Here is a 23,744-nt window from a genome sequence, read left to right on the forward strand (position 1 = left end):
TTTTACAACCTTTCTAGCTCCAGTTCTTAAGCAGTTGATAAATTCAACTGCAGTTGATAAATTAGTAACACGGTTGTTAAGTGAATCTGGCTTCCCTATTGATTTTGCTTGTCAGACGGTTGCAAAAGGTGATCACATGACCTTGGGACCCAGCAAGTATGAGTCAGTTCCAAGCATCTGAATTTTGGTCACATGATCATGTGGAGGTGACAACGGTTGTAAATGTGAAAAACGGTCATAAGTCACTTTTTTTCAGTGTCGTAACTGTTGTAAGTCAATGACTACTCGTATGTGTGTGTGTGTGTGTGTACTGGATTATATATATTATATATATATAATCCAAAGTTCTGATCTAAAATAACTCAGAATGTTTCTTTCTCAAGTTTATCAATGCTATAAACATTTGCACGTATTTTTATAAATCAGCAGCCATGAGTCCAGAAGGACCCCCAGGTGACACCGATTGTAGTGTCACACCATCCAGCACTAATGATGAAAAGTCCCCATGACCAGGAGGTTCAGAAATCTTCTGTAGCGTACAATACAATTATTATTTTTTAAATATCATTGATAAAAAAGAGAAATGAAACTAGCACTATTAAACAGCTTGAAAAAATAAATATATTTTGTACTTCTTCATAAAGGAAAGGAAAGTAAGAAATGCATGTTTTGCATTTTTTCTTAAACTATATTCTGTTACTGTAATATAATAATTATTTATTCCATAATTTTGCCTTCTACCAGAGAAGACAGAATTATTCATTAATGGAGAAATCTAGCAATAGCAGTAGCACTTAGACTTATATACCACTTCACAGTGCTTTACAGCCCTCTCTAAGCACTTTACAGCATATAGCCCTCAGCAATCTGTGTTCTCATTTTATCCACTTTGGAAGGATGGATAAAATTGAGCCGGTGAGAATTGAACTGCCGAACTGCAGCCAGCAGAAGTAGCTTGCAGTACTGCATTCTAACCACTGTGCCACTACGGTTCATCTACAACACAGGTGCCAAATTAGATCTCATCATGTGTCTTATCATGACACATCGTGACTTTTTTGCCTTTGCGGAGCCAGGGTGGGTATGGCTTGCACATAACACAACTGGCCCGCGGGCCACCACTTTGACACCCCTGAATTCTACAAGGTGCTTTCTCACTGTTGAAGTAATATAAAGGGCTATAAGAAGTAGTCTTTACATCTGTCTTGGTGTTTGGATCTAGTCATTGCTAATGTGACCATTATGCTTGTGCCTTTCAGGTTCTCATTCTTCTTTACATTGCTGACTGGATGGTTCATTGGATGTGGGGTCGAGGCCTGGACCCGGACAATTTTTCTATACCTTATTTGACAGCACTGGGTGACTTGCTTGGAACAGGTCTCCTGGCACTTAGCTTCCACATCCTCTGGCTAATTGGGGATCGGGATACTGATGTTGGAGACTAACAGCATCCTTCCTCAGCTTCTTCAGTCCTCAGTTCATCTCCTTCAGTCACATTCCCCTGCCCCCATGAAGCTTTGTTGCCAGCCTCCGTCATTCTTTGGGACTTTAACTTTGATACTAGATTCTCATTATTTTCAATGGGAAATTTTATGTGGTTTATATTTCAAGCCAAGTGTGTACAGGAGAATTAGTTTTAAGAAGGACAAAAGAAGAAGAAAATGTATAAAGACAATCACCAAGTGCAATTTCAAATGGTTAACTATTTATATATAATAGACATAATAGACGAAAATTGAACAACAAATTTTAAAGAAATCCACCTTCCTCCATCTGTACCCACTTAAGGCATAGATGGGTGTTTTTCCAACTTGGCATCTTCAAGATGTGTGGACTTCAACTCCCAGAATTCTCCAGCCAACACATCTTAAAATTATCAAGTTTGAAAAACACTACACTAGGTATACAAGGCTATCCCTTGTGTAACATATGTATGTGAATAGTTAAGATGCAGCTCGTAATTGGTTTGTTTTGAAACTAGGCTGATATTTTTCATCAGTTACCATAATTGGTATCAGGTAGTAGCAAATAGATGGAGTGTTTTGGACACACACATACCCCTCCTTGCTTATCCTTCATAGTATAATAAATCTAATTGACCAAAAGACAGGTCTTTATGGATCTGAAAACTTTCAATATATGAGATTGAGACGCTTAATGTTTTGATGCCAAATCCTGATACTACAGTTGAAGGCAACTCTAGGTGCTTAGTACTTCCTCAGATCTACAGAATTCAAATAAAATTATTAAAGTAATTTGTGGGATGTTTCCCAGAGTTGACCTGATGGATTGTAACATCAAGATGAAGTTGGTTCTTTTGAAAAGCCTTCATGTGAAACACAATTAGAAATTAAAGCTCCTCACACATATGTATTTCACAACCTTATCTTGAAGTTTATACTTGTATACAAACATTGTCGTGTCTGTATAGTATAGTTATAAAAACTGGCAGGTACTACCTGCATGGTAGCGAGATCCAATATTTTCACCATAAGTTCAGTCTTCTAGGTCAAACATCAGAACATCTTGCATTCAATAGATAAATGTGATTATTATGAATCTGAAGAAATGACATTTATTTTATTTTATTTTTTCATGAAAAATGAGACATTTAGAAGACATTAAGTCTTAGAATTGTAAAAACCAGACAGCGATCAGATAATTTGGATGTTTTGGACAGCAATTGAATCTGTCAAAGCAACAACATATCAGGTTCTGTAAGCAGGGAGTTTTGGTATGAAAGACATTGTTCTTCCTATAGAGTTATTTAGAATTTATCTTCTCACACTATATTGCTTGTATAAATGGAGCTTGAGCATAGTAGCTCAGAATATTTAAATAGGGAATGCCAAATTCGTTGCATAAAACAAGATGTGAAAGGGGGATGTTTTTCATTTTATTCAGGTATACAAATTAAGATTCTGTGCTGTCCCAGAGAGAGTGGAGGCCTATTGTGCTGAAAGTTATTTGATATTGAACTCAACAATATAACCAAATTTGCTGGGACACCTACCTCTTTTGTATATGACTCACTAATCATATACATTTCCTCAGCTTATTTTATTAAAAGTTCTTATGTTTCGGCTTCTCTATAACCAAGGATTGTTTTTGAATAGTTTTAATTACCAATAAAGCTGAAGTAAGTAAGGAGGGATGAATCAGTATCGACCCTTGGAAATGCTGCGTCCTAGGTTTGATTTATTACTTTCAAAATGCATAGGGCTACCAGATAAGGATTGCAGAAATCCAGAACCATCAGATGGCAACAAACATTTAAACTTCTTAGCATTTCTTTTTTGTCTTGTGGTTACCTTAGAAGTTGCAGTCCTAAACTTGTTCAAGTAATGAAACTGAATGCGTGTGGCTTTCAGAAAAGTGTTCTCTTTTTTGCTGGAAGCGAGCTGTTATCTGGAATGTGACATCAGCTTTCCTGCAAGTTTTCCTTAAAAACAATATGATTGCTATTTACCAAAATTAAAATTTGGAGTGGAAGTGACTATAATATATTGTATTCAATATATTCCACAGGAGCTTATATAGACTGCAACTATTTTTAGGATAATCCGGTTACCTACTTTAGTTTTACATCCTGGGTGCTGCCATAATCACATTTTAATATGTCATCAAGGGAGGTTTCAAATTCATGCTGCAATTGTTTGTGAATTAATCCTTCTATGTGCATGATGCCTTCAGTAATTTGGAAGTAATGGATATGGCTGAAGATGCTGTTCTTGCCTGCCCTCTGTGGATACAAGTATTTATACTGTTTCTTCAGATTTCAGTAGGTGCAAATGCTTAGTTTCTTCTTAAGAAATGAACTTTTTCCAAGTAAGTTACTAATTACTTTCAAAAAAAAGTCTACAGTTTCATCCTATCTTAAGCATTAAATTGTAAGCTCTTTAAAGAACTTTCATCTGCCTTATGTAAATGTCCAGTTGGATGCATTCATTTTAATCTAACACTCTAGGCACTTTTCTTATATATGTATATACCACATAAGCATTTTTCTTCACTGTTTATCTCCGATTAATATCTATGTCACTAAATCTCATGAATGGATATATGTCTCCTAGTTAAATTTAGTCTTTCATCCAGGAACTGAAATGTTTGTGCTGTTTGGGTGACATCCCTGAATTGCCTTGAAAGTGGTAAGGTGGGAAGCAAAGTGCAAGTATATAAACAGAATGTTGTAAAAAAAATAATTTTATACTTACAAGTTGCACTCAAATGCATGTATATTTAAACTTGGCTGCAAATGAAAATTAAGCTATTGGTTTATACCTTTACTCAACAAAGAAAACAATTTCTTATTTATAGTTGCTGTAATTGAATTGACATATGCAAATTTAACTGATAAATTATATTTGGTAAAATAAATATTTGCATTTATTTATATGGTTTTTGGTCCTTCATTTTATCAAAAATTTGTAGCTGACATTTTAGCTGATGTTCATATTAATAAGCAAAACAGACTAGGCCACATCGGTTTCCTCCAGTTTTAATCATTGTCCCTTTGTCCTTTATTTTCAAACTACATGCTCATTTTAGGGATTCTTTAAGAAGGAGGCACATGTGACTGTTGTTTAAGGCCTAAGAAAAATACGCCTTATCCAAATTAATCTACATAGCTTAGATTATTTCCTTCTGTTCAGAGTATGATTGAGTGGTAATATACCATGAAGTCTGTGTCAGCTCTTAAAAACCATATTCATAGATCTGTCCAACTAGGTCCCCTTGCTGACCTCTTTTCACATTTCCTAGTATTATGGATTTTTTCAAGGGAGTTGAGAATTTTTAGACCTATATAGTGTCACAGTGATGGCAGTAGCGGAGGTGGGCAGGCTTTAATGAATGTTTTTAGTATCTAGGAAATTCTTTAATTTTTCTAGAATAAAGCAAGCTAGGAATGTGAAAAGTACAATCCCAAAGGACTGGTTCAAAGCTGCCAATGACACTGACTTTGAACTTTGCTGATTTGCAAACACATTATAATGGAAAAATCACACCTCCTGAATAGATGAGCATTAACAAGTTCATACTAAGAAATTATGTGATATTACATGCTAGCACTATTGTGCATATATACTACATCAAGAGATGTGCCAAATGATTTAATGTTTAATGAAAGAACTCACTCCAAAGCCAGTATGTTTTGACCTGTATGTAGGTCTCCACCTTTTATATACTGCTCCTCTTTTAACAGTGGCCAGTGAAGTGCTCTCTCTACTTATGTAATAAATAAAGAGAAATTTAATCTACCTTTGTGGCTCAGAATCTCTTTGGGCAAGGCATATAGGGATAACAGACCTGCCAAATGTATGGCTAACAACGGGAAAACTATTGCTTGCATGATTCTGACTTTGTTGCTAAGGACCAAGGATTATGAACTTTAGATCTGTTTCCAGCGACAACATCTCAGAATCTTCTCACACAGTCTCCATGCTCAGAGCCAAAAATGGTTATGCTTCAGCCATCTACCATTAAAGGAACAAAAAGTTTAAACAAAAAACAACTTTGCTCCCCTGTAGGGGATTTCACTATATAAAGCTTCAAAAGAAAAGTGTTGCACACTAAATCCTGTGAATTATGTATATTACAAATATTTCAGAAACTAAAGATAGGCAACACACTCCTGTGTTTCTATGATCCAGCTGCTAGATTAGTTTAGGAAATAGATTTGAATTATGGAAAGTTTTGGAAATCTCACTCCAGGGAACTGTGGAGCTGAATCCTTTGTCATTTTTTGGAGATCTTAAAAAACAGTTTTATTTCAACTGGCCTTCAACACTGGCTAAGATTTATTGGCATTTGTCTTGGGGAAAGAGTTGACTTATTATTACTACTATTCTTTATACTTTTGACTTCTTCCATTCCCTTCTTTGTTGGTTTTCCAGAAATTTAAAAATCTTTTAAGTGTTTTGGAAACCTTTTGCTATTATGTCTAAGTTTTTAGAGGAGCAGGACAGTTATTCCTACTATTTGTTGGATTAAGCTAACCATGTACACTGCTCAAAAAAATAAAGGGAACACAAAAATAAGACATCCTAGATCTGAATGAAATATTCTTATTAAATACTTCATTACATAGTTGAATGTGCTGACAACAAAATCACACAAAAATTATCAATGAAAATCAAATTTAGCAACCCATGGAGGTCTGGATTTGGAGTTACGTTCAAAATTAAAGTGGAAAAAAACACTACAGGCTGATCCAACTTTGATGTAATGTCCTTAAAACAAGTCAAAATGAGGCTCAGTAGTGTGTGTGGCCTCCACGTGCCTGTATGACCTCCCTACAATGCCTGGGCATGCTCCTGATGTGGTGGCGGATGGTCTCCTGAGGGATCTCCTCCCACACCTGGACTAAAGCATCCAACTCCTGGACAGTCTGTGGTGCAATGTGGCATTGGTGGATGGAGTGAGATGTGATGTCCCAGATGTGCTCAATTGGATTCAGGTCTGGGGTACAAGCGGGCCGGTCCATAGCATGGCTTGCCTTCCTCTTGCAGAAACTGTTTACACACTCCAGCCACATGAGGTCTATCATTGTCTTGCATTAGGAGGAACCCAGGGCCAACCTCACCAGCACATGGTCTCACAAGGGGTCTGAAGATCTCATCTCGGTACCTAATGGCAGTCAAGCTACCTCTGGTGAGCACATGGAGGGCTGTGCAGCCCCCTAAAGAAATGCCATCCCACACCATTACTGACCCACTGCCAGACCAGTCATGCTGGAAGATGTTGCAGGCAGCAGAACATTCTCCACGGCATCTCCAGACCCTGTCACATGTGCTCAGTGTGAACCTGCTTTCATCAGTGAAGAGCACAGGGCGGCAGTGGGGAATTTGCCACTCTTGGTGTTCTCTGGCAAATGCCAAACGTCCTGCACGGTGTTGAGCTGTAAGCACAATCCCCACCTGTGGATGTTGGGCCCTCATACCACCCTCATGGAGTCCGTTTCTGACTGTTTGAGCAGCCACATGCACATTTGTGGCCTGCTGGAGGTCATTTTGCAGGGCTCTGGCAGTGCTCCTCCTATTCCTCCTTGCACAAAGGCAGAGGTAGCAGTCCTGATGCTGGGTTGTTGCCCTCCTACGGCCTCCTCCATGTCTCCTGATGTACTGGCCTGTCTCCTGGTAGCGCCTCCATGCTCTGAACACTACACTGACAGACACAGCAAACCGTCTTGCCACAGCTCACATTGATGTGCCATCCTGGATGAGCTGCACTACCTGAGCCACTTGTGTGGCTTGTAGACTCCGTCTCATGCTACCACTAGAGTGAAAGCACCACCAGCATTCAAAAGTGACCAAACCATCAGCCAGAAAGCATAGGAACTGAAATGTGGTCTGTGGTCACCACCTGCAGAACCACTCCGTTATTGGGGATGTCTTGTTAACTGCCTATGCTTTCCACCTGTTGTCTATTCCATTTGCACAACAACATGTGAAATTGATTGTCAATCAGTGTTGCTACCTAAGTGGACAGTTTGATTTCACAGAAGTGTGATTGACTTGGAGATCATTTTGCTTATGTATTCTGTAAGGTGAGGGTTGTTTTGATTGTGACAAGGTAGAAGCATGACAACTAATGAAAGAAATACATTTAATGTACCCCCCTTTGGTCAGGCTATAATCATTGTAACCTAAATAAACAAAACAGGAAAATACAAACAATAATACAAATGTTTGGTGTTGTGAAAAAAGGTTTATCAAAAAAATAGACAACATGGCTGTGAATGACAGTAGGATTCCACCACTTAGTTACATCAAAATGAGAATTGATGTCAGGAGAAATTTTCAAAAAATATGCCAGTCAATGGGGTACTTAAGTATAGAAAAAAGAAAATGGGTGAAGGATGAATAAGGACGAAGCAGTAGTTGGATGTGGTGAAAATAAGAATACTGTAGATTGCCAAGATAGAGGTTGCCAACATAAAAAGGTAGAGAGTATAATTAATGAAGTTGATATAAAATAGGATTAGTGGACATTGGGCAACAGGAGGACATGACTTCCTTTTTATCTTGGTATGCAGGCATAGCCTTAAAATAAAACTTTATCAGTCTTTTGTGTATGCAGCTTTTCTGGAGGTGCTTCCCTAATACAAATTAACAAGCTCCACTCTGTTCATTAGTTGATTTGTATCCTGCAGCCAGTTTGTCCTGATTGTATTCCAGCAACTGACTTTAAATCAGTTACACCTGAAGGCTTTTGCCTCTTTAATCTGACATAGCACATTCCTGCTCTTGCAAAACCAAGTCTGTTACAGGAGAAAATATTTTCACATTTAGTCCAAAGTACATTTTTAACAGCTTTTCATTGAAAATTTTGTGGCAGATGTCAAGAAAGTTAAAAGCTAATGTGCCCTATCATTCTCTCTCCCACTCCTCATTTTTCTTCATTTTCAGTTGTCTGGGTTCTTCTTTGTTGCTGATATCTAGTAACCCTAAAGTAAACCAATGTTAGGTATCTCTTATTTTGTGTTTTTAGTTTCACATGCCATTTCTCTGTAGAATGTTGTGCCCCCGCAATGGAATTAGCGGTTGCCTATAAACCATTTTATATGCTCCCCCTTTTCAAAAGTAGTGACATGGAAAACCCATTTAAATCCGTTTTCAATTTGCTTTTCTTACACCCGTATTTATCCATTTCACATTTCGCAGGAAAGGCCTTGTTTTTCAGAAGGAATAAAGGGGGAGGGGAACCAACGACAGGCCACTTCAATAAGGAGTTTTTTTCACAGAACTTCCTAGTTTCATCTGTGAAAAATGCTGAGGACATGATTTTATACATTTAACACCAAACATCACTTGCTGCAGCGCCCACCGGAGTAGATTAAAACACTGCACTTTTCCCAAGTAATCAAGACGCACACCGCAAATGCATGCCGGGTGATGTAGTTTTTGGGGCTTTAAAGGGGCAGAGCCGCCGCCTGGTTCTCTCACATGACAGCAAGGCGAACGCGGAAAAGAGTTGGCGAAGCGGAGTCAGAAGCCGTGCGAGAGAAGGAAGCGGGCGCGGGAATCCCCTTTAAGTTTTGCCTGCCTTTCCGGCAAACGCGCTTTGGTGCTTCGTCGGGTGCGGCTGTCTCACTTTGGTGCATCATCGGGTGCAGAGCCTTTCCTTGTTTCTTTCTCAGAAAGCAAGGTAGGGCGGACGAATCTTCTCTTGAGTTCTCACCGCCGCACCGCCAATGTTCATATGACTGAGCAAAAGCTTCTGGAAGTGGTATATTTGGTCCCCTTGACCCTAAATTAGAGGTGTGCTTGCACGGAAAGAGGTATCCTTGCAAACGGAAAACCAGGAAGCGACCCTTTCGTGAGTTCCCTGTTACAGAAACTACAATTGGATGTGCGGAGTTGTTTCTCTCTCCCCCCCTGTAAATAACATGAATTGTAGTTTGTTTTTTTCTTCACTTGGTTGACCCCTCAGGAAAGGGAAGAGGAGACAACACCCGCTTCTTTTAATTGGGTTTGGTGACCAGTCATGGTGGGCCATCACGACCACATGTTCAAAGTCTTGATTATTGGTGATGCCACAGTTGGGAAGACCTCGTTAGTCCAGCGATATGCCAATGACAGCTTCAACAAGCACTACAAGTCTACCGTAGGAGGTGAGTTTTCTGTATTTTTCTCAGGGCTGCAGCAAGGAAATTACAGAAACACCTAAAATATTTGGAAGGGAGGCTGTGGCCGGGAAAGGGTTTAATGTACAGAGTTGTTCTTGTGCACTAAGTTCTTTCCCAGTTGCAAAAATTTGTCTGATGAAAAGACTTGCATTGAAGCTTTACTGCAAGAGAAGTTACTGCTGAAGATATTCCCTTATTTCTGTAATTCCTGTTTATCTGAATGTTTGTTTTACAAAACTTAGTTCCTCTTTGTTGTGGGTTTTCCATCCTTGATATGAAACCCTATTTTTCCTCAATTTGGAAATTACTATGTTGCTAAACTATCATAGTGAAATGTGACCTTGCTTACTCATAGTCTTAGCAGTCAATTGTTAAATAATTAGTCTGCTTCATAACCTGTGATTGTGCAGTGTTTTATTGCAGAAAAGATAAACTAAACATTTTCTATGTTAAAATGGGCTATCTGCTCTGTTCTTCTAATTTCTAATTATCCTGAATTACATGTTTTCTTAAAATCTATAATTCAGATCAAAATATCTATTACATATATAGAATCTTGGTGTATAATCTCAGTATGTACTTTCGTCAGTTCCACTTAATCCAGCACAAATTCTACTGTGAGGAGCAATAGGAGCAGGCTACACATGTGATATGTATGTTTGTATTAAAATAGTATCTTTTTAGTGAAGCTAATAATGAAAAAACTACACCTTTAATGCTACCTATGTAAATAGGACATCGGAATGTGGGTGCACATATTGAATGAAACAAGGCATTAACTATTTTTAAAGTTTGTTATTCAGGCATTATCAGTATCAGTGATTTGTGTGCAAGCTTTATTGCCAAGAATATGTGATGATTTATACCAAAGTTGCACAAGAGCTAGTTGTGAGATTTCTGAAAGTAGCTACCAAATTTTTAACGTGGCTGAGTATTTATTTTTTAAAGTAGATGCAAATGAAATCAAATTGTTTGACCAGAATTATGTGCTGGTTAGTAACACACATGGAGCGTATTCCTGGGAGACTATAGCTCAAAGTGAAATCTTTGCCCTGAAGATACTTTTAACACCCACTCCAATCAATGATGTAATCATAGCTGCTGACAAACTTTTCTACAGTTAAAGCAGCAGGCTAGAGAGGTGAGATCTGGCCTGCCTTAGGTACAAAGCCAGCTGTGTGATCTTGCTGCTGTGAGCAGTGAAAAAACTAGTGACAAGCCATTTCTGAAATCTTGCCAAGAAAACTGGAGGGACATCACCACAATATACCAACACATTGTATGACGCACATCCATGATCACATCAGTTTCTTTTTAGCTATTCTGGACTGTCCAGGCAGTCATCGGGAATCCACATTGAATTCAAGGCATACATAAATAAATATAGTGCATACATATCCTTATATTCTGGCTTCTCTGCCTGTCATCCAACACATTTCACTTATAATTCATCTTTGGCCCAGATTAATATTTAAATCTCCCAAATTCCTTTCTTGAAAGTGATGTTTATGCCACAGAATTGCTATACAAGAGGAATTGACGGAGATCAGTAAAAAGAGCTCCACTGAAGACATGATAAAGAGCCCAATTTCATTCTTGAAATAGATATTGATCAGTTAAAATGGGTATACTTTGCAAGTTGTGGGGTGGAGTTGTTCCCAAGACTGCCTTGAACTTGAAATATTACATTTAAATAATAGTCTTTGCTCAGTTAAGTGTTGCTTTCCCTGAATTTTGGGGGGAAATGCAGGATGTTAATAGGCATCCTAAAAGTGTACTTCCTGCAGTTAAATATATTTGTTTTAATCTGTGAGAGGGAAAAGATCACAGAAATTTGTGACTCCAGTAGAGTTGGGTTTGTAGTTGGATTTGGAATTTTGAGAACATGTACCGACCCGGTAATAGGTGTTCTTGCAAAATGGCGAATGATCCACTTACAAAATAGTTGCTATAAAATCTTATGAGTTCCAGTGCATTGATTGATTTAGTAAATTTGTGGGATGCACATCTCATTCATGACTCTGGACAGCCTACAGTTAAAATTGAATAAAGCCAGTAAAAAAAAAATTTTTTTTTAAAATTGCCAGAGTACTCCCTTCCTATTCCTGCAATATTCTGCTAATGTAAGCTTAAAAGTAGAATTAGTTCATCTGACTGACTGGACTACCTTGCACGGCTGACATCAATCTTGAAAGTCCAAAAGTATTTCTCCCCTCTTCTTTCTTTTAGTCTCTGGAAAACCAGAGAGAGTCGCTTCCTATGCTTTCCCCTACCTGCTCACAGAGCTGCTTTCAACAATTCATTACCTAGGCTACAGCTCTTCAACTGAAGATCATTCCCACAGACCACTATAGACAGATAAGGGTAGTAGAGAGGTGTGATAAAAGAATTCTTTACATTTATATTATGATCAGCACTGCCATTTAATATCAAAGAAGCTAACTGTGTAGCCCTCACACAGTCACAATAACAAAGTATATACTAGCAGGATGGACATATTCCAGGTATATCCATCTAAGGACTGTTGACTGATGGACCCCAGAATGAGAGCCTTTTCTCCCATGGCCCCTGCCATCAACCCCCCCAGTTTGGATTGGTCCCTTCTCTCCGTTGGCCCTCTGTAAGGTCTTGAAAACTTGATTGTGGGCATGTGATAGAGCCAATCTCCTGGCTCTGTGGACAATTGGTTGGACTATGCCTGGCAGCTATGTGTTTTATTTTTAAATATTATTTATTTTATGTATCTTATTTTATTGCAATCCACTGTAATGATATGTGGGGATGACTTGGGAGATGGGGCAAAGAAACACAACCAAGGAAATGGTCAGATAAAACACAACTGAGCCTTTAGAAGGACCGTGAGTGGGGCAAGAGGCTCAGAGAAGACCCTTCCTAATATCTTGAGCTTTAAAGGAGACAGAGTTGGGGAGAGATGTGCAGTACTTTCAGACTTGCAAGTTTCTGTTAATGAAGCTTTATAATAAACTAGAATTAGGTCATCTGATCATGTTCAGGGGTGGGATTCTACTGGTTCTGAACGGTTCTATAGAACCCCTAAGCAATCTCCTTTTGTTTTTTTCCACCCTTAGTACATTCTTGCCAGTATGCCTAGACTTCCTGTCTCCAGAGCTTCTGGGGCTTGAGTTTCTTAAAGGAGAAGGGTTGTTTTAAGATTTTTACACTGCTGTTGGGAGGAAATACTTCCCTGGACAATCAGCACTTTGAAGAAATAATTGAATAATGAAGCAGAGCTATCAGAAAGCAGCTTTTAATGACAGGGAACCAAGTTGAGTGATATTCAGCAAGGCTTCTTGGCTAGCTAGAAAGATTGACATTCAAATGTGAGTTTACATACCCTTTCTGAGTTTTGGTCTAAAACTGGTTTTTGGTGAAGGTTAATTCTGTGCTTGGTGATGTTTAATCCTGTGTTTAATAATGGGATAATTTTCCCTACTCAACTTCAACAAGCAACAGCTACTTGAATTTTTTCCTGCTTCATGGTTTCTTTTTCTATCTGGGGAGGGGGGTCTTCCTTCACTGCTTTAGAGGTATCTGGCACTGTCCTTTTGGGATGTACTTCCAAGAGGCAGGATACAAGCTTGGCACTGATTTTTTTTATCGCCTTTCTGCGGGATATGTGACCTTTCTTTAAATCTGGATGATTCCTTAGGTTATCTTGTGAGATGAGTAAGACCAGCTGGAATCTTTAAGTGGTGCAAATGGATCTAAGGATTGCTTCTCCTGGGTGTGCTCTTTCTGGAGAGCTTAAATGACTTCTGCTAAAGGGTTTCACTTTACGAGCAAGAGTTGGCTGCTGATAGTTATCACTGCAATTTAACTATTTTAATTCTTCAAGATGCTCTGGCACCCTGCCTGATTTGTAATTCTGGATTGCGGGTATTTTTAATCTAATGATTGATATTTAGGACAGCTTTTTGCAAGCAAAGAAGCTTTTTGTATTTTTGTACAGGTAATCCTTGACTTACAACAGTTCATTTGGTGGCCACTCAAAGTTACAATGACACTGAAAAAAGTGACTTATGACCATTTCTCACATTTATGACCGTTGCAGTATCCCTACTGTCATGAGAGACCAGGAGAGGAGAAGTGCCCCTTGGCATGAGTGATGTCGAGTTGGCCATACCCACCCAGTCACATGACCACCAAGCCACATCCACCAACTAAGTCCACAGAACCGGTTGTTAAAAAAATTGAATCCCACCCCTGATCATGTTCCCTATGTGGTCTAACTTGTAAGGCCGGCAGCTAGCTACAGCCACACAAAAGTGAGATGAGTATTTATATAAATCAAACACATAATATGTATAAACTTTTACCACTATTTGGGAAAATAGTATAAATTTTCCCTAGGAACATTCAATCAGCTTGCTGAATCCTTCCTACCTACTTATTCATCTATTTTTCTTTATCTAATTAGAGGTAGCACACTTCTGAAAGAAATGTGCTTCTGCACTAGAATGTTTTTAAATTTTACTTGTCTTATAAGACAAGTCACAAACATAAGTCACAGCTGACCTAAGTTTTTCTGGAAAGATTCATGTGTTAATATTTAAATAGAAGACTTATTTAATCTCTCATAGAAACAATGGTGCTTAAAGCAGATAAGATTGCATTGCTACACTTATTGTGTACTGATGGAGGAAGAATGTTGCAATGCCAAATAAGTTGTCTTGAGAAATGTGCAGCTTTTACCTCAAAATAAATCAGAAATATGTGCTGCTGCCAATAATTGGGGTCATTTTCAAATGTATTCCATTTAAAATCAGTGCCATTCAAACTATTTCTATTTGGTGAATACATCCCTTTCTGTAAAAATTGCTTACTATACTCCAGTAATTTTAAGAACCAGATGGTTGTGCTGCAGTGAACAGTGCCCATACAGTTTAAAGCTCTCTTTGTGAAGAGGAAATACAGTTAGGGGCTGTTTGTTTTCACTGTTCTTCAGTATAATTTACAAAGGTTTTCCCCATGAACTCAGAAGTGCTGTGGCTCATGCAATACACAATGTATTTTAGAGTGTCTGTACACAGAGGGTGATCAGCATTGATGCACAGTGTGAAAGAAAGTACTCTAAGCAATAAGTGTCATTTGCTTTTTCCTCTCTCATGTTCTGTATTTACTTTTAGTGGATTTTGCTCTGAAGGTGGTGCAATGGTCAGAGTCTGAGACAGTGAGGTTACAGCTATGGGACATTGCTGGTAAGTTTCAAGGAGTTATCTGCTTTTTGTTGTTGTTGCTTCTCAGCCTTTTTTAGAGTAACTGTACTTACCTTGCTTGTTCAGCTCTCTTAAACAACCTAACAATTAAACTATTCTATAGGAGGAAATCATATAATATTCCACTTAAATGTTTATGTCTTGTACCTCTTTTGAGGTCTGTAGGTGGCAGCACCTGACCAATTTTGACTGCTATGGAAGCTAAGTAGGCTTAGGTCTGGTTAGCATTTGGATGGGAGAACTGGATTGAATAGACTGTAGTCTAACTTGGGAGGTCAAATCCCAGGGAGAGAGAGTTTCATTTTCATTTGCAGGTTGTATATGCACATGCGAGCTTTTGAGTCAGTTTTGATTCCTGATGACTACCCAGGGAAGTCCCTGAAAGAGTGACTGGTTCAGGGTCACCAGCTGCATTCATGCCTAAAAGGACATTTTTTTAATTGCATTTTATTTTCATACGCACTTACTTGAAGTTAAATATGAGTAAACTTTTTGAAAAAGACAAAGTCAAGAAATAGCTACAGTAAGGATTCCAGGAATGTTCTTTACAGCTAATTCTTGACTATTCATTTAACGGTGGCTCAAAGTTATGATGGCCTCAGAGAAAGTGACTGACAACCCTTCCTCAAAGTTACAACCATTGTATCACCCCCACAATTGCTTGATTGTAATTCAGCTCACATTTACAAAGTTTGAAGCAGCTTGCATATAGATTACTGTGATTTCTTACCTTCTCAGGCAGCTTCTGACAAGCAGTCAATTGGGGAAGCCAGATTCACTTAACAAGTGCTTAATGACCATAATAAAAATGTTCATAAAATCAGGTCCAATCAGGTGATGACTCAACGACTGAATCACTTAGTGACCAAAATTCCGATCCAGATTGTGGTTGCAAGCTAAGCACTACCTGTATTGTTCAAACAAACAAAAATCTATCCTTCTCTATCTACCATTGCCCTTGCCCTGTCCAGTATTCTTCCCCCAGAAGTGAGGTGGGCCTCCACTCTCTTGGCCTTCTGTAAATATGTAAAACCATGGCTCTTTTCCCATGTTATATGTATGTTTGTTTATTCTACACATAGTTAGAATTTCCTTTTTCTTGTATTAAAAATGGCCATCAAAGTATAGCTTTTGAGCCTAGAACAGGTGGAAGCAGCTAAAGCAATATGGCTGTTTCAAAAAGGTAAGTATACTTAGATAGGAGACCATCAGAAAATTACAGAATCTAGATAAACTCCAAAAATTGGGGGGTGGGGGGGAGACAAGCCACTTCTGCACAACTGGTGTGAAAATTTCATGCATGCATACATGTAGTTGTGAAGTGTCAAGCTTGATTTGAGAGTCTCTTCCTTTTGACAAGTTTTGTAGGTCTGTGAGAGGTTTCTAGTAGCCACTTGTGACCTTGAAGTTCAAGCATCTTTGCTTGGTGATCCAATGAGACAGACATATATTTAACATAAAAGTATATTTTGAAGCAAATGCTTAGCCTAGGAATTGGTTTTGATTCTAGGTTTTGGGGAAAGAAAATTTGAAAGTCAAATGCCCTTGCCCAATATAAGAAATCACAATCTTTTAATTTATTAGAAACCACTGTGATTTCTCAGTAGATCATAATCTATCATTTCCCCAGCCTGGCAGGCATAATACTTATTCATTTAGCACATTATGCATTATGGGCCAATAAAAGCACATTTAATAGTATGAAAAGCCTCCATTTTTCTTCGGATTATCTCTGATTATATTTGGATTGATTGAGAAAAGTTTAATGTGAAATACTAAAGCTAAAACCCTGAAACAGTTGAATCAGAAAATATTTGCTTTAAGATAATGATTCAAGGTTTCTCATTTAACATGCAGGTCAGGAACGTTTCACATCAATGACTCGACTGTATTACAAGGAGGCAGCAGCCTGTGTCGTCATGTTTGATGTTACCAATTTTAGCACATTCACCAGTTGCCAGAAATGGAAACAAGATTTGGATAGCAAGGTGAAACTGCAAGATGGAAGTCCTGTCCCTTGTCTGCTATTGGCTAATAAGGTAAACAAATACTGACTTACTAGAACTTGTTGATTACTATAAGAGACTATAGGTATGCACTGTTACTTCATCATAGAAACATATAAGCTTTTGAGGAGATGGCATACAAATAGATGCATACATTTAGAAAGAGAGAGAGAGGTTACCATGTTTTTCTGTGTATCACTATGGTGTGTGTGTCTGTGTGTTTTTACTGTTCAGAGATAAAAAAAGAGTATGTGAGTGGATGAGTCAAGGAAGGGATTCCATCAGAAAAGGATTTCATTAAAAAAAGCAACCACCTGTGGAGGATGCAGATATGATGTGATGTTAGACTAAACACTAAAGGCTAAAGGAGTAATGTAAAAATTGTGGATGATTAAGTGACTCAGTGTCAGTTCTTAGCATCCACATAGATAGGTAAATTCTTGAGCAAAGCACTCCTGGGTCTGTAAAACTGGATTGCTCAAAGACTTGGCATTAACTTGCTGCATGTATTGGGCAAGGATAGGGATACATCCTCTCAGTGGGATGCAGTTCCAGGGCAGGAAAGGTGGGGTAGAAATGATCTTCTAAGATGCTTCAATTGTGACTGGGCAAGTGGACAGTAAGTTACAATTGCCAAGTTGGGAGTCCTGCTGAGTCCTGCTCATTGTGTTGCATGGCAGCATTTTTTTCTGAACTTTTGAACTTCATCTCAGATCTGGGCTTTGTTGGAAATTCAAGCATTTTGTGTGTTTGAGCATTCCTGAGTTGGAATTTAACTGAGCAAGGGTTAGCGAAATAGATTTTATAACTAACAAAAAGAATGTTATGTACAGGAATACATCATAAGATTAGGCAAAGCTTAGCACTTACTAGCCAAATGGTGTCATAATAAAAGCTATAAACAAACTGCTAAGGTAGGTGCTATCAAAAAGTTCAAATGCTGTCTGAAAGAGGACTATTTTATGATCTGAAACATCAGAGTAGGTACACACTAAACCTTAAAGGGGAAGCTATTCCAGAAGAAAGGGACTAAAGCTCTAAAAATCAATCTCCAGGTCCTAGACCTTTTTTTAAAAAAGGGTTTTCTTCCCTTATGTAGGTCAGGCAGATTCTACGTGAAGAGGTTGGCCCCACAGTTAAAGGCCCAAGTGATAAAGGACTGGATAGATGTTTACCCAGCATCTTGAATTGGCTTAGAAACCTATCAACAGCCAGGATAATTCACCATAGATGTCATTCTTTTAAACTGGTTAATGCCAATTAGAAAATGAGGTTCTGGGTTCTATGCCAGTTAGTATAACTTGGGCTAAGAGAAGGTACTATAGCCTAATGTCTGGATGGAGATCTGAATTGGGGATGTTCATGTTATAACGCAACTAAATTTCAGTTTGAATTTTTAAATCAACACAGGCAGAAAAGCATACAGTCTATGAATTAAATCTTGAGCATTATATGTTAGAAAGAACTGGTAATATAAGTGTTTTATGTTCAAAATCCTTAAATCAAAGATGCACACAGAAACATTCTCGCACTGTACAAATTTCCTGCTTAATTTTAGTTAAGTTTAATTTTCTTGCCAAATTAATATCACAGACTGCTTTAAGCAAATGTTTGGCTATTTTTCAAAACTCTAACTTAATTAGAGTTGATTATCCAACACTAAAATACCCCAAAATACAATAGCTATTTATTGAATTACAGCTAAAAGAGAAATGCTCTCAGGGTTACATGTTTTCTTTATTCAGTTGAAATAATTTAGTACATTAATGGTGTTGTTTAATATGATTCTGGGATCATTGTATACCACGATAGAGCCACATTAGAGTGCTGTTTTATATTCACAGAATATAAATTAAATCTGTCCACAACACATTGATTTCAAATTTTTTGGTGCAATTTTCTCTCTTCTTGACAAATTAGATAATTTCCCTTCTGATCACTAAAAAGAGGCAGATTTTCTTTAATTGCAGAATGGACATGAATACTTCACAGCTTACCTTGCTGGTGCAATGTTGAACTAAAGAGGTGTATTTAATGTATTTAATTAAATGTAATTATATCTTGCAATTTAACAATAGTGAGAGAGAAAAAACTGTGCTCAATAATTGTTTTCACAGTGAGTTTTACATTGCTGAATTCTTTTTCAGAGTGATCTTTATCCATGGGCTATGACTAGAGAAGAAATTGACCAATTCAGCAAAGAGAATGGCTTTACTGGTTGGACTGAGACATCAGTCAAGGAAAACAAAAATGTAAATGAGTCGATGAGGTAGGGAAAATTGAATGTATAAATGTTTGTCAAAAGAAGTTGAGCATATTGTTCCTTTATGACTGTGTTAAGTAGTAGTATCAAGTAGTACTACAGATATGTTTAATTTCTCCAAGTAGGACATATTGCAGCTAAGATTGGAATGAGAACTATCACAAAGATCAAGGTTAATTTATACTGAGATGACTGCCATTGCTACAGCCTATGGCTGGAGTGTAATGTCTAATCTCTAACAGTAAGAAGCAATAAATTGAAAAACAGCATAACACAAAAACAATAGTATATGCCTAGTCTTAATATTTATGCACTTGTTTTGAATGATTTTTAACTCTCATTAGTGTTCAGCAATCCTATCATTAGTCAGTGAGTATCCCAGAGTTATGGGATATCTGACCTGTAGTTCTGTTATTAAAGATGTTATATAAACAGTAAATTACACTTTTATTATTTACTCATATGGAAGAGATTCAGAATAGAGAGGTTACAAAAATAAATGGAGACTTACTCTTTTTTGAGATGCTATCAAATGATTGCTGCAAGTTTTGTGGGTAACTCGATTTTCCCTCTTCCTAGGGTCCTTATTGAAAAAATGATGGTCGCAACTTGGCCAGGTGATAAAGACATGTCTGTTTCAGGCCATGGGGACTATATCAATCTGAAAGATGAATCCACATCCAACTGGGGTTGCTGCTAACTATATTTGCTTCTTCATCTGACCAGAAGTCTAAAGTGCCATTCAGACAAATCTATATACTTTTTAAAGCACTCACAAATTCTCTCTTTGCACTGTTGAGAAAATGAAAAGGCAATCCTCATTCTAGCAGGACAATGGAAAATACTGTCTTAGCTACTTATGAACTACAATGTACACTTTCCCCATTCCATTAAGCATTGCCTCATCAGCTTCCTCAAGGATGAAGGATCTTCGGCAGATTTCAGCTCCTGACAGTTAAAAGAAGATCTCCACTACTCTTGATCAAAAATACCACTGCAGGGAGTATGGGTATTGGGATCTTTCAAATATCCAAAAGCCCAGCCTGAAGAATCTTGTGTTTGACAGTTTATCCACTAAGTCTTCCTCTACTCACATTTAGCACAGACTTCTTTTCACAAGTCTTTTGTGGAAAGAGGCTTTGGACTGCCTTGTGACGCAGCTGCTGAATCCTCTTACTGCAGCTTTTCTTGAAGTGCCATTTTCGGCCCATGAGAAATCATTTGGTACTTTTGTCTTTTTCACCAATAATGTTATGTCTAAACCTAGGAAAATTCTATGAACTCTGACCATTTTTGTCTCTGCTTTTATGTTAGGCATGCAGTTGTTAAGCTCTTTCTTGAAGTTATTTTATTAGAGAGCCAGCAGTGAAGAGAGGCTAAAGCCGTAAACTTCATTGCACTGATACACCTTAACTTACACTGATACAACTTAATGCACCAGCCATATTTTTCGTCTTTATAACCCTTTCTCTTGCAAGATCTTATCTGCCTCTTTTCAGATTCTGATGAATTACTTGTCTTCAGCCATCCAACTTCTTAGTTAGATAGCCAGCATGGCAGGCTGTTTGAAAGGCCACCTACTGGTTTAGTGATCTGAGGGACAAAACAAAATAAAGAGCATAGCAGGACAAAAGCTAAAGTTAAAATATTTCCGGTGGCTTTTATTTTTATTTTTTTATATAAAAAGTAGTAGGAATTAACCCAATTTTGCTGGGATTATTAGCTGGCAGCCTTCTGTTTTTGGTGAACATACTTAGGTTTTTATAAGTTGGTCAGTTCATAGTTCAAAGGGGCTGTCTTTGCAAAATTGTCATAAATATTGAAGCATTTGAATTTTTAATACTCATTTTTAAAATGTTCAGGGAACTGCGGTGCTTAAGAGTAAAATATTCTGGGGAGGAAAAAGATCAAAAGTTATTGGGAGGACTGATTGCAAATCGATCTTTTGTTATCTGTAATGTTTCCATCTTGGCTCTGCTAACACAACAGCAAGGCCTGAAAAGCCTTAAAAGAGGTACTTTGTAAGGTTGAACCAGTCCTTCCAGAAGACTCCCAATGACTGTTTCAAGGGCTTTCCCATACTCCCTTTATGTGTGCATCCATCGCCATTTTATTTGCGGTCAATCTGAGCAAAGTTATGCACTAACAAATTGGGAAAGCTCTTGCACTTAAGAACTTAAATTCAGCTCTTTTAAACGGTTCTAAGCTGTGTAGTGGGTGGGTTCTATATCAGCTTCTCTATGTATAAGTGTGTGCATTTTCTAGAGATGATACCAATTCCAGGGGCCTTCTGTTACAACTGCAATGACAAGATTTTTACATTTATATCCCTTTCTTAATAACAACCTCTTTGCCTCTATCTTTTTAAAGCAATTTTGTACTGTATCAGAAACATGCTGTAGCAATCAGCAAATCGAATTGAACCACTTTTGAGAGTGGCTGAGCAGGTGAACTGCGCTCCCAAAATTTGCTTATTTTTGGGAATAGCATTACTCAGCCCTGTTTTGAACAGAGAAGGGCAAAAGAGCATAATATTCTTCCTACAATATACAAACAATACAAATATTCTGCCTATTTGCGTTAACATATTGGGAAAAATTCAGCAAACAACTGTGTAGAAAATTTCTCTTCAACATCCATTGGAGAGAATCCTTATGAGACAATCATACTGTTTGTCTGAAAGACAGAAGTAGTTCTTGTACCATTTTTGGGAAACAATATATGATGCAAAACTGAATGTCTATCTAAAAGGAATTGCTGTTAACTAATTGGTCTGAAGATATTCTAGCAGGTTGCACATGTTTTTTTTCAAATAGGGTTTCTGACACAGCATCATTTCCTTTTGATGACAGTAAAACATGGGAATTTAATGGATTACATCTTATGTAAACTCAGTTGCAGCTACTTTGACTGACCACAATGGGGAATTTTGTGGAAATGATATAAGATTGCTTGATGCTGTGTTATAGTGAGAGGAACATGTATAGAGTTTTTTGTCTGGACTTTTGCACTGTGCTTTTTTTAATCACATGATTTTTCAATTTGCCCTTTTAGACAATAAATAAGCTTTTTAAAAATAAACAAAAATCTCAGATTGTTATTTGCACATATTTATTGGCTCATATATGTTATCTGAAAGCCTCAGTGGTTAGGGAACCAGCAAATTTGCTTTGAGCAATCATGAAAGGATCAACAGGAATGCAAGGTGCATAATTAAAAACAAAGCTACAAGATTTTAAAATAAAGCTTTGCAAAATAACTGATAGTTTGATTATTAATTCTGGTTTGGTTTGATCATAAATCATTTGCAACCCTCTTTTGTGCTAGTCTTATAGATAACATGTTACTTGTTTAAATGTTTTATGCTATATACTTAAAGCAATTGTTCAAAAACAGCACATACGCTGCTTACACTTTGTTTAAAGAGCTTCTGTACAAGCTCTTTCGTTGGTTGCAGGTGAAGAGGAAAGCCTTCAAGAGATTAACTTCAATGATAATAACTCTTTTAATTTCTCTAAAGAAAAAAATAATTTTTGCATCAATGGGTAAAGCTTTAAGTGCACAAAAAGGCCTTTGAGTTGATAATGAAATCATTTTGTTCTTATACACTCATTGTGCCTTTTGTAGATTTCTCTTCTGTCTTTCAAGATTGCTTATACTATAAGCACTTTCTGTACATCTGATATTGCAGAATTAAAAGAAAATGAGATAAAACATTATATACTATCCTATGCCTTCTCTAAAAATGAAACTATTTTATCTATGGATAGATTCCATTGCCCATTAGTAAGACACGGTTGCTTTTTATATAGGGAGGTTACTTTCTATATAATGTGGAGGGAACAAACTTCTGAGCTGGTATTGCAGCTGATTTGAGAGTGAGGAACAGTATCAGTTACAAAATCAGTTTTAGAATAACATCCATACTTCCACAGTTAATGAATATTTGGAAATATCCAAATGTTATTTGCTCACTTTTCCTGATTTATCTACATGATGTCACATGGAAAATAAATTTAGATACAGTAAAATTATGATCTAATCATTGTTTTCTCATTCCTTCTTACAAAATATATAGCATCCACTTGTGGGGACAGACAGACCAGGGGTTTATATACATGCACAAAACATGTAATGGCTATTCTGCATGTAACCTCTGAGAAAAATTGAGAAACTATCTTCCAGTAATTACCATAATCAAATACTTACAAGAAGACAGGTTCCGTGTTTGTGTGTTAAATAAAATTCTGCCCATACCTTAATGGCTCATGAAGGCAGTTAAAATATCCATATCCTGTCAAGCCCGAAATTGACATATGTGTAGCCATTTTATTTATTATATATTCCTTTTCTTTCTCTTTTCTGGTTAAGGGGAGAAGGGTTTCAGGCTTGCCACATTCCTAAGGTGGGAGGAGTGAAGATAGAGTTGTTTAGGCTAGGTGGTATTTCTTCCCATAGGAATGAAAGCTGACCCTGCTGAGACCTGGAGGTGGAGATGATGATACCAGACAACGTTGATTTACTTCTATTGGAGAATGTGACTTTTAGGGGTTGTTTCTAACTTCCAATATTATGTGGTGTAATTCTGGGTTGTGTCAGATCCGGAATTA

General features: G+C 37.5%; 2 protein-coding genes across 9 annotated transcripts in view; both read left to right on the forward strand.

The window, feature by feature from the left end:
* SLC41A1 (solute carrier family 41 member 1) overlaps positions 1-4,393 on the forward strand; it is a 36,764-nt gene extending 32,371 nt beyond the window's left edge. For 5 of the 6 annotated variants that reach the window (XM_087929395.1, XM_026715541.2, XM_087929396.1 and 2 more), the window contains one exon: positions 1,260-4,393. In XM_087929395.1, the coding sequence (XP_087785521.1) occupies positions 1,260-1,445 (186 nt within the window). In that variant the 3' untranslated portion in view covers positions 1,446-4,393. The remainder of the gene's footprint in view (positions 1-1,259) is intronic. The other variant, XM_087929400.1, reaches the window with a different exon arrangement.
* A 4,571-nt stretch (positions 4,394-8,964) lies between these two features.
* Positions 8,965-22,864, forward strand: RAB29 (RAB29, member RAS oncogene family). Of its 3 annotated transcripts, none has more exons than XM_026715613.2 (6): positions 8,965-9,318; positions 9,433-9,613; positions 14,776-14,847; positions 16,723-16,904; positions 19,019-19,140; positions 19,714-22,864. In XM_026715613.2, exons 2-6 carry the CDS (start codon positions 9,487-9,489, stop codon positions 19,832-19,834), a joined length of 624 nt encoding a protein of 207 aa, XP_026571398.1. In that variant the 5' UTR covers positions 8,965-9,318; positions 9,433-9,486; the 3' UTR covers positions 19,835-22,864. The 3 variants fall into 3 exon arrangements, with proteins under 3 accessions (XP_026571398.1, XP_026571400.1, XP_087785520.1); XM_026715615.2 differs by having other exon boundaries at positions 8,965-9,147; XM_087929394.1 differs by having other exon boundaries at positions 8,979-9,318; positions 9,400-9,613; positions 19,714-22,206.
* Positions 22,865-23,744: the final 880 nt, after the last annotated feature.

Source organism: Pseudonaja textilis, chromosome 3, assembly GCF_049901715.1.
Source record: "Pseudonaja textilis isolate UNSWEBS1 chromosome 3, rPseTex1.2, whole genome shotgun sequence".
Classification (NCBI taxonomy): domain Eukaryota; kingdom Metazoa; phylum Chordata; class Lepidosauria; order Squamata; family Elapidae; genus Pseudonaja; species Pseudonaja textilis.